The 11,423-nt window shown below is 38.0% G+C and overlaps 1 protein-coding gene across 1 annotated transcript in view; it reads left to right on the top strand.

Annotated features, from left to right (window-relative positions):
- The window catches only part of LOC101998495 (zinc finger protein 883-like), a 12,023-nt gene extending 4,690 nt beyond the window's left edge, over nt 1–7,333 (top strand). The window contains exons 4-6 of the mRNA XM_013355254.2: nt 1,573–1,652; nt 3,980–4,106; nt 5,359–7,333. Of these exons, the coding sequence (XP_013210708.1) occupies nt 1,623–1,652; nt 3,980–4,106; nt 5,359–6,965 (1,764 nt within the window). The 5' untranslated portion in view covers nt 1,573–1,622 and the 3' untranslated portion in view covers nt 6,966–7,333. The remainder of the gene's footprint in view (nt 1–1,572; nt 1,653–3,979; nt 4,107–5,358) is intronic.
- Nucleotides 7,334–11,423: the final 4,090 nt, after the last annotated feature.

Below are 11,423 nucleotides of genomic sequence, written 5' to 3'. Positions count from 1 at the left end.
TTGGGTTTCTTTGAGGGATTTATTAATTTCCCCCAAACTTTTGTTTGTCTTTTCTACAATATCTTTAAGGGAGTTTTTCATTTTCTCTTTAAAAGTCTCCATCATCTTCATAAGGTTATGTATGAAATTGTTTTCTTCTGCTTCTTGTGGGTTAGGATGATCAAGTCTTCCTGTTGTATGACCCCTGGGTTCTGTTGTTACCATGTTGCTTTTTAGGTTGTTGGATGAATTCTTGTATTGGCACTTACCCATGTTTTTCTTCAATTGATGCTGATGCCAGCAGTGTCTTTATATCTTGGTTCAATCCTTGCAGTGGCTGTCAGCATCTTTTGGAACTGTTCTTGGTCTGCTCTGTACTGTCAATGTCTGTGTCTCATGGAGGCACTGAGGTCTCTCCTAGCCTGCTCTCTTGGTCTGTTCTACTGCTGCGCTCTCTTGCTCCACTCTGTGCATTTCCTTCTTGTGCTTTAGAATTACTCTTTTGGTCTTCTCTCGTGGTCCTCTCTATGTAGTTGCTGCTGTGTTTCAGTATTCCTCTGAGCTTGTGACACATGGGGGCATATTGGAAGGTTTCAGTGCAGAGTGGGATTTGTAGCATGCAGGGTCTGGTGAATGTGGGTGTATTGGGGCAGCCTATCTGCAGGAAACTCTCCTGGCTAACTGGAGAAGCTGAGGCCGGTGGGGAATTGGCCCTGGGTTGTACCCTACTATGGAGGGCCTAGAGAGTGGTATGTCCTGCCAGGTAACTGGTCACTCATTTCTTGGTCTTCTCTGCATTTTAGCAAGTTGTGTTTCACAGTTCTACCGAGGTTGCAGGAGGATAGGCAAGTTTGGGTGCATGGTGGGGCTTGTAGCTTGCAGAGTTGATGGATGGTGTGGGTTATTGGGATAGCCTACCTGGAGGAAACTCTCCTCCTGCCTGGCTTGAGAAGCTGAGGGTAGTTGGGGGAGGGGCCCAGGGTTTTGTCCCCGTGTTAAGGACCTAGAGAGCAGGTATCCTGCTGGGTGGCTGGTCACTCATCTCTTGATCTTATCTGTATTGTAGCAGGCTTTTTTTCTGAGTTCCACCCTTGGTCCTCCCTATGAGTAGCAGGTTGTTCAGAAAATATTTTTATGAGTAAAATTAGGGGTAGTAATTTTCTTCCTCCTGCTGATATCTGTATTGAAAATAATCTGACTCCCAGCTTTCCTATTCATGTGTTACTTTTGTAAAATATCATATTTTCTGGGGTTTTTATGGCTAAAATCTCTGACTGTTCTGTTTTGTTTCTTCCTAATTATGATCTATAGTGCATTTTGAATGTCGTTTATAACCTTCTTCATATGCCTTTCCTTCTCCATGAATTTTAAGAACCCATGTTTCTGGTAGCAATGATCAGGCTCATAGCCATTTTCTTTCACCACTCTAAATATATCCTTCCATGCTTTCCTCTCTGTAGTAATGTTGACAAATTTTTGGCATCATTTTGGTTTTTTTTTTCAGTCTTTTTTTTGTGGTTTGGCATTGACCTTAATATAGTTGTATTAATTTTAGTTTTGTCTTTTTGATACCTTGATGAAAATTTCAACAAGAATTCCAGTCTTTGTTTTCTGAGAGAGAGTCAGAAACAACAACAAGAAGAATGAATGCGTCTGTGGTAAACGCTCCCCAGGTTAGTGCCATGTTCACATTTCTTTGAAAATTGTTTTTATTATTGAATCTATTTAATTTTTAAATTCCCTGTCAGTGGCAGTGTTATTGAAAGTGTTTCTTTTGCCTAATTTACTTGTCTTTTTCTTCTTTTACATTCAAGTTTATGTCTTTATATATTTTAACTGTATAGCAGAGACTGGTCCCATTATATTTACATTCAAGTTTATGTCTTTATATATTTTAACTGTATAGCAGAGACTGGTCCCATTATATTTACATTCAAGTTTATGTCTTTATATATTTTAACTGTATAGCAGAGACTGGTCCCATTATATTTACATTCAAGTTTATGTCTTTATATATTTTAACTGTATAGCAGAGACTGGTCCCATTATATTTTCACGTGGTTTTATACTGTGAGGCCATGAATTTCTGTGGACTTAAAACTTGAAGCTCTAAAACTTAAGCTATTGTAAATGACACTCAAAGAAACATGTTGATGGCCATTTTCCACATAGAATGGACTTGTATCCTTTTATATTAGGAAGGATGGTCTCATGTGCCACATAGCTGTGTATCTGTAATGGTCAGTTTTCCAGGAACAGGCTTATGAACATGGACATGCCATTACATGGACCTTTTTACTGATATCACTGAGCAACTTACAGAAAAGTGGGGCTAGAAGAGACTTATTGTCTTGAACCTTAATAGTAAATATTTTAGCACCATAGGGAGTGTAGATGATAGAAGTAATATATGGCTTGCTCTTACCAGAAAGTTGATATGTCTGTGAAGATATGAAGGTTATGGTATTCTGGTTTGTCTTTTTGCCGTATTCTGTCATACAGTGATGTGCGTTGACACCTGAAATGTACTTATCTCAGGAAAAATTCTCTTCAAAGTTCAGCAGTTAATTCTCTTAAGAAAAATCTTATTTTCTCTATTTTTTATCTCATTTTTCAGAAGGGGCATGAGCACTACTGTCCCACCTTTTGTATGTCATCATGTAGAATATATTAGTAAGAATTTTCTATAGAGGACTGACTGTCATCAGTTTTGAAGCACAAACGACTGTCTCTTTTAATGACTTTACTCTGTTCTTTTTTTTTGGTTAAAGAAGGCCCTCTCCAGCCTATGTTTTGTTTTTCTTTTTTTCTCTCCCTGGAGATTTGTATTACATAGGGTGAAAATTCTGAAGAATTATCTTAATGTTTCTATTTCTTTGTTTACAGTAATATTTTATTTAAGTATATGAGGGTTTACTGCATATGTTTATGTACACTATATGACGAATTATGCTCCTGGATCCCTGAAGTCAGACATTGTAGTTAGTTGACGTGTGTTTAGAAAGAATTAAAATAGGTTTCTCTGCAGAAACAGAAAGTATCTTTACCTCTGAGCCACGTCTTCAGGCTCCGGATTAACATTTCCGGTGCGCACTTGTGACAATATATGACCCTGTGTATTCTAGTTTTTGAAAAATGAAGGCATAATCATAAATGATACTTATCTATGGTAAAATCCTGTTAGATGAATGAATTAAAATTCATCTAGAATTTTATAGAATATAATAGAATATTACATCAAAATGTTCACAGAGATTGGAACTACAATCAAGACAATAAATATTTTATAAAGTATTTTTTTAAAAAATAAAATTCCAATTATACATACATACATACATACACGTAGTAGAAGGCTGCTTGTTTGTACCCAGCTGCTTGTTTGTACCCGGCTGCTCAGACTCAAAATAACTACACAGAAACTATATTATTTGCAATACTGTTTGGCCAAGAGCTTAAGTGTATTTCTGGCGAACTCTTATATCCTAAACTAACCCATCTCCATTAAGCTGTGTATCATCACATCATTGTGGCTTACCGGCAAAGTTTCGGCATGTCTGTCTCTGGTGGCGGCTCCAGTATTTATGCTTCAGCAGAGAACATTGGATTTCAAGGATCTGAGATTAAGTTATGTTTTGTATTGCCCTAAGTATGCTGAGAATCAAACCTCATTTTCAAGAACTTTAAGAAATTATAGACTGTAAACTCAAGACAAATTTTTCAAATTTAGTGATTGTGGGAAATCTCTTATTTGCTACTCAGATCTTAGAAATCACCAGTAAATTCTTAGAGGTGAGAGACCTAATGGATATAAGCAGTGTACAACATCAGTCTATATATTGTCTCTGAAAGTAGCAATATAGAACTTCTAGAAAACTCTGGTCCTTTAAAAATTGCCATGGCTAATCTATATCATGAACATGTCTCTAAATCTGTAGGTATTTTTAAACCAAGAAATCATTTGGCAAGCAGTGCATGGTAAATGGGTAATTTCTCTTTGCAGGGTCTGTTAACATTCAGGGATGTGACAGTGGACCTCTCACAGGAGGAATGGGAATGTCTGGACTACGCTCAGAGAGCTTTGTACATGGATGTGATGTTGGAGAATTATAACAATCTACTCTTTGTGGGTAAGAATGTTCTTCTTATAGAATTATTATTCATTCTTCTTATTTACCTACTTTGTATCTATGTAAACTATCCGAACCTAGAGAATCCCAGAAATGAGGGACATTCTCGTTACCAACATAACTATTTAATGGTGCTTCATTGTTAATTTTCTGTATTCTCTGGAAGAGTAACCAATGCTATATTCACTGTGATATCTTCAGCCCTCCTATCTAATATATAAAGAAAATTTAAATATTCAAAGAATATTGAATATTCAAAGCAAGGAAGTATAGTACAGTACTCTTAATAATGACAATATTTTAATTTTGTTTTAGCTTAAACTCTCCATCTATTTCTGATTATAAACAGTGCAAAAGGTTTTAGAGAAAGAGCTGTTGCTTGTAAGAGTGTTGTTTTTGTTTTGTTTTTTTGATGTGGCGTTGCTATGTTTCACAGCATGAATTTGATATTTGCACTTTGGAGGCTGAATCAGGAGAACATGTTGAGTTCCCTGCTGAACTAGTTTATGAGTTTCTAGTTGATGAAAGCTGTACTGTGTGACTCTATTTCAAAAAGATAAGAAATAGGGAAACATTCTTCATATCATCCTTCACAGAGCTTCTGTCTCAAAGGACTTTACTGCTCAAACACCTGTTTGTCTTATGGGCTCAAAGTACCGTGTTTAGATAAGAACGAGAAGGCTGTGTTTGGGACTGACCTAAGATGTCTACATATATTACAGTTGTTAGCGTGAGCTATTTGTGGAACTCCTAACATCACTGCCTTTACCGGAATTTTTGGCTTGCTATTGGGAATTTATTCTTCATAGTGGGTTGCTTTGCTCAGCCTTAATATAACGGAAGGAACTTAGTCCTACCTCAACTTAATATGCCATGCTTTCTTGACATCCATGGGAGGCCTGCCATTTTCAGAACAGAAACTGAAGAAAAATTGATAGGAGGGCAGAGGGGAGGGGAGCAGAAGAAACAGGAGAGAAGAGAGGGGAGAGAAACTGCCATTAGGATGTCAAATGAATGAAAAAAAAATTAAAAGGAAAAAAATGAGTAGGCTATTATTGGTCCCCGTAGTGTGATATAGATCAGATTGGAGATTCCTTGAGCGTCCATTTAATGATTGTGAAACAGAAAATTCCTTGGTTAAGATTTCTGTTTCTGATTACTAGTTTATATGTCATACCTAAGAAAACATCAGGTATTGAATCTTTTATTTGTGCATTAACTGCTATTATCCATAACTGTACTAATTTTTCAGAAAAGCATCATTTATGTGATAAATGTGAGAAGGTCCTGCACCAAGGCACAAAGACTTTTGTCCATGATCATGAAAATATTCAAGAGAAATCTTACAAATGTTTTGAGCTTGGCCAAGTGATTCATGAACCCTGCCAATGTGCATCTTATGGTACAAGGAATACTGCAGAAAATTACAAGTACAGTTTTGGTAACCACATTCCTGCCTGTGTTGAAACCACAATCCTCAATAGACACAAAAGTGGAGACGCTGGAGATGAACTTTGCAAATATGAAGACTATGTAAGTTGTTTAAATTTGTGTTTCATCATTAGCCAAAATCAGAGTACTCAGAAAAGAAAGAAAGAACAGAAAAATACAAAGTATGGTCCATCTTTTCACTCTAATAGAGAAATTATATTGAAACAAACTGATAATGGGAAGAAACCACACCATTGCAGGAAATGTGGAAAATTCTTCAAGACTTACTCAAGCCTCGTTAGCCATCAGAGAGCCCATACTAAAGAAAAAACCTATAAATGTACAAAATGTAGTAATTCTTTTTTGCATTTTTCACAACTCAATGTCCATTACAAAACCCACTGTCTGGAAAAACCTTACAAATGTTCAGAATGTGGTAAGTGCTTCTGTCACACATCAGACTTTGAAAGACATTACAGGATCCACATTCGAGGGAAACCTTACAAATGTAGTGAATGTGACAAATCATTTTCCGCAAAACAAAATCTTAGAATTCATCAGAGAATCCACACAGGAGAGAAACCATACAAATGTAATGAGTGTGGCAAATCTTTTAGAAGTGACCCCAATCTTAGGAATCATCTGAAAAGACATAGAGGTGAGAAACCTTACAAATGTAGCGAATGTGAAAAATCCTTTACCACAAAAGACAATCTTAGAACTCATCAGAGAATCCACACAGGAGAGAAACCTTACAAATGCAATGAATGTGAGAAATCCTTTACCTCAAAAGACTATCTTAGAATTCATCAGAGACTCCACACAGGAGAGAAACCTTACAAATGTAGTGAATGTGGCAAATCTTTTAGAGGTAGCCCAAGTCTTAGAACACATCTGAAAAGTCATATAGGTGCAAAACCTTACAGGTGTAGTGAATGTGACAAATTCTTTACCACAAAAAGCAGTCTTAGAACTCATCAGAGACTCCACACAGGGGAGAAACCTTACAAATGTAGTGAATGTGGCAAATCCTTTTCCAGTAGCTCAAATCTTAAAACACATCTGAAAAGTCATTCAGATGAGAAACCTTACCAATGTAGTGAATGTGACAAATCGTTTTCATATGGCTCAAATCTTAGAACACATCTGAAAACTCATACAGGTGAGAAACCTTTCAAATGTAGTGAATGTGACAAATCCTTTACCACAAAAGACGGTCTTAGAACTCATCAGAGAACCCACACTGGAGAGAAACCTTACAAATGTAGTGATTGCGACAAATCTTTTGCCCAGAAGGTCCAGCTTATGACTCACCAGAGAACTCATACAGGAGAGAAACCTTATAAATGTAGTGAGTGTAACAAATTCTTTACCAGGAAAGCCAATCTTAGAGGTCATCAGAGAATACATACATTAGAGAAACTTTAGAAATGTAGCGAATGTGAGAAATCCTTTACTGTTGGTTCAACTCTTAGAATACATTCCGGGATATTTGATTACACTGTGAAGCCCGAGTTTTAATAATATTAATCTTGGATCAGGGACTGAAACCGAGAACTATTTAACAGGAATTAGCAATTGAAAGTAAGATGCAGAGATGAACAATAATGAATAGATGAGCAATTTGGAATTTCAGTCTTTTCAGTTGGAGATGGTTGGGGAAACACTCTCTTGCTGAGTCTCTAGGCCTCTCTGAACCAGCATGTTTGGTGTGGGAAGTCCTTCTGTACATGTATTGCTTTTATTGGTTAATGAATGAATAAAGTATCTGTCTTGGGCCTGGCAGGACAGAATAGAGGTAGGCCGGGAAAACAAAACTGAATGCTGGGAGAACAGACAAGTCAGAACCTTGCTGGTAAGCCACTGCTACGTGGCTATATGCAGATTAATAGAAATTGGTTAAATTAAAATGTATAAAACCTAGCTAATAAGAAGCTAGAGCTAATAGACCATGCAGTGATTTAATTAATACAATCTCTGTGTGGTTATTTCAGGGCTGAGCAGCCGGGAACAAACAAGCGGCCTCCTCCAACACATGTTTTCACCCCAATGTCTGAGTCCTGAGCCCTTATTGGTAAATAGAACAGTAGAAACTTAGGTAAAAGCTACATTTGTTGGCTATGCCACAGCCAGTACTAGCAGAGTCAGAAATCCCACCAAACCGCAGCCCAAGCAACAGTGTTTTTAATGCAGGGCCATAGGACCATAGTCAGGTGTAACTGCTTTGCTGACAGGAAAACAACTTGAACACATCAGAATAGATACTAAAGAGAAACATTATAAATGCAGTGAATGTGAGAAATCCTTTACTGTTTGCTCATTTTTAAGAGTATATTAGAGACTTCATTCAGGAGATAAACCTTGCAAGTGTAGTTGTCTTCATTAGGCTTTTTTGCTCTGAAGCAATTCTCTTAAAGGAAAACTTTTAACTGAGGCTGGCTACAATTTCAGAGATTTAGTCCATTGACATCATGGTGGGAAACATAGTGACATGTATGCAGACATAGTGCAAGAGAATGAATTGAGACGTCTGTGGCACGATCCTTGGGTAGCAGGAAGTAAGCTATGTACTGGGTGTGGCTTGAGCATATGTGAGACTTCAATGCCTACCTTAATAGTGACACACTTCTTCCAACAAGTTTACCCCATCTCAAAGAAGGCCGTCCCTCCTAATAGAGCCATTTCTTATGGGCCAATCATTCACATTGGGGCCATTCCTTTCCAAACAACCATAGTAGTGGATATGAGAATCCTTTTATCTATAAAATGACCCTGAGAACAGATCATAGTATTCATGTGGTAGAGAAAACTTAAAAATGTAATGTATATGCAAAAGTCTTTACCAGCCTCTCAGGTCTAAGAGAACATCTGAAAATTTATACCAGTGAGACAAGTTACCATGGAAAATCATTTGGGATGTTCTTAAACCAAGGTCTGTTCTTAGCTACCCTTGAGACTCCACACTAGAGAATCATTGTGAACATGAGATATTTGGGAAAGCCTTTAAGTTAATTTCAAATCTTAGAAAACATCGGGAGTTAATGCAGAGAAAAATGGGAAAATGTAGAACAAGTTTCATCAAAACCTTTTACTTGTTCAGCCTCAAATGTTTCATAATAAAGACCAAATGGAGAAATGTTAATTATATGTAGTTGTGTAACAAATTCCTGGACATCGGAATGATCCATTCTGGAGGGAAGCTGATTAAGGCAGGAAATACACCACTCAAAACAACTTCAATACACCTCTGAAACTGATAGGATTCAGTGTTCTTAACTCAAATGAAGAAACCCAACAAGTCGTGTCCCTTTGAAGAGGATTTTGGTCATTAAGATAGGATGCTCTTTAACTTGTGGGTTTGCCTACTGATGTGTAGTGTGCTCCAGGTGTGCATTATGCATAAGCTGTATCACATGCAGGTTTTGAGTTTCATCATAGGAACTGTGTTTGAGTCTCTCGTGCTCCTGTAATTAACCGCCTCCCCTTATTTCTGTAAGCAATTCCAATAAAACTCTTCGATTAAAAAGGTTGGACTTGGTTGTGTTTTCAGTTTCCAGTTAGGGTGAGTAGATGCATATGCATGTTGCATCTCCCCACAAAATGTGTCTCATAAACATGTGCTTAACTCGCTTCTTGTTTCTCTGAACTTATAAAGAGGAACTTGATACTAGAGTTCTCAACCTGTAGGCCATGACTTCTTTGGAATTAAAAGATCATTTCACAGGGGTTGCCTGAGATTTGGGAAAATATATTTTCAATAGTCTTGCTGCTTCGGGGACCAGCCTCTAGGCAGCTCAGTGTTCGGGGGGTAGCTGTGTTACTGGTGAAGCTAAGAGCTTTTCAGTCTGAGGGGGGTAGGAAAAAGACATTCACACATTCTTCTGATTGTATCATTTATTCATCAACCTCTTTTGATGGACTGGCTGGGTTGCCTCTGGCTGCATGCTCACAGCCATATATATTGATCAATTGTTATATAAAGTATTTCCTCATTTCAAGGTTTCCAGCATTAATCTACATGTTTTACTGAAGGGGAACATCACATGCCTCCCTGACTAAACTTTTATTAAGCATTGTGTGAAATGTGTATGTAGAGTATTTTCAGTGGTTGTGTAATGAAAGGCAGGTAATAATAGTTACCCTCGTGGAATGAGATTTAGAGGAAGGATAGCCTCAAAAGCACGATGCAATCTTGAGATAGGAGTCCATAATGAATGAATAACTCATATGCCATCATGAGATAAGAGTGAAGTTTTAAAGGACAGTCTCACAAACTCACAGCTCAGGAAAAGGATTGCCTTAATATTGATAGAAGAAGGCGGCAAGGGAAGGTGTTATTTTTACTAAAGAGAAAACTATCTCCAGTATCAGTATAGTCACACTCCCAGCAGTCACTTTCTGAGAAAAGGTTTGAGGGACTCCAGAAGTTTTCATCATTGCAAATTGCAATGAGCAGTTGTAGGTTAGTAGAAAATATCTAGTGTTATGGAGTTTATGATCCCCGAGAAAAGACCACAGACTCAATCCCAGTTATTTAAAGGATTTCTTGATTAGTCACTAGCAAGATGCACAGTCGCTGAGCCAAATTTGAAATTGCTATGCAGGAAGGACTTTGTAGTTGGACTTTCACTGGACCACCAGCTCCCAAATAATGCCTCAGCCTTAGTTTAGGCATATAAAATTAACCGGTTGTGGGATATTTTGTTCACGTTGTGATACTCCAAGATGGCCAATAAAGCTAACTGTGGATCAGTGTAGAGTTAGTGATTGACTGACTAGAATTAACCGTAGAGGTTTTGTTAGACCCAGATTGTGATAGAAACATAGGAAGGAACAGGGAGGGGTTTGGAAATATTTGTGGCCTTTTTCCTGTGGAAAGCATGGAGATGCAAGTTCAGTTGATTGTTTTTTTTTTCATTGCTCTGAAGTTATCAGTCTCTTACCCCAATATCTGACTCTGGAGTTTTACTGAATAATACAACAATAAAAGAATTCCTTCATTAACCCATTTATAATAATCTGCATTTGGCCGTGTGGATCATTACCTCTTCTCCATACAATGTTCCTGCTTCCTCCATGACTCCCTGGTAAGATATCTGTACCTAGGATTACTCCCAGAGTTCCTCGGATTACCTGAAAATCCCACCTATCTCCTGCCTAGCTACTGTCTGTTCAGCTTTGTATTAAAACCAACACATCAAAGCAACACATATTCACACAGGGTACAAACAAATAGCAACAGGACAATTTTTTTTTATGCTGGGAAACCACAAGAATGTCTATTTGCGCAAGCAGAAACTGTTCTGTTCTTCCAACATTGTGGTTAAGCCAACTCAAATTAGCCGTGTGTGTGTGTGTGTGTGTGTGTGTGTGTGTGTGTGTGTGTGTCAGAAGAAATTTTTGGTACTAAGTAGGAAGTACAGACAGGAGACAGCAGGTGTTGATCAAAATGAATCCCTCTTGGAATAAGGTCAGACATGAGACCAGAGAGAAGACGAACACAAATATTTCTTTAGTGGAAGACTAGATGGAATGTACTGGTAACAGAAAGAGATGGCTGGCTAATGGCTGAACTTGCAGGTTTTCAGGGTTGCCTGTGGAAGCATTAGAGGAGAGTCTGGAGTGGAGCTTTTGACACCAGCTGGTCAGTATGAGCAACTTCAACATAGATGGCAACACTAGGGCCATAGACGAAGGACTGGGAATCTTACAAGAGCAGGGAAGTGCAGGCATGTGTAGATTCAGAGTGCTATCCTTACTTCTAAAGGATAGCCAATATATGTAGATAGTTCACTTCCGGAAGTGAAGCAGAGCTCCCTTCTCCTTCTCTACCTCCTCCTCTTCTTCCTACCTTTTCTGTCCCCCTCTTCTTGCTCTTCCTTTGTC

Source organism: Microtus ochrogaster, unplaced genomic scaffold, assembly GCF_000317375.1.
Source record: "Microtus ochrogaster isolate Prairie Vole_2 unplaced genomic scaffold, MicOch1.0 UNK108, whole genome shotgun sequence".
In the NCBI taxonomy this organism is placed as follows: Eukaryota; Metazoa; Chordata; class Mammalia; order Rodentia; family Cricetidae; genus Microtus; species Microtus ochrogaster.
This window is presented reverse-complemented; position numbering and strand designations above follow the sequence as displayed.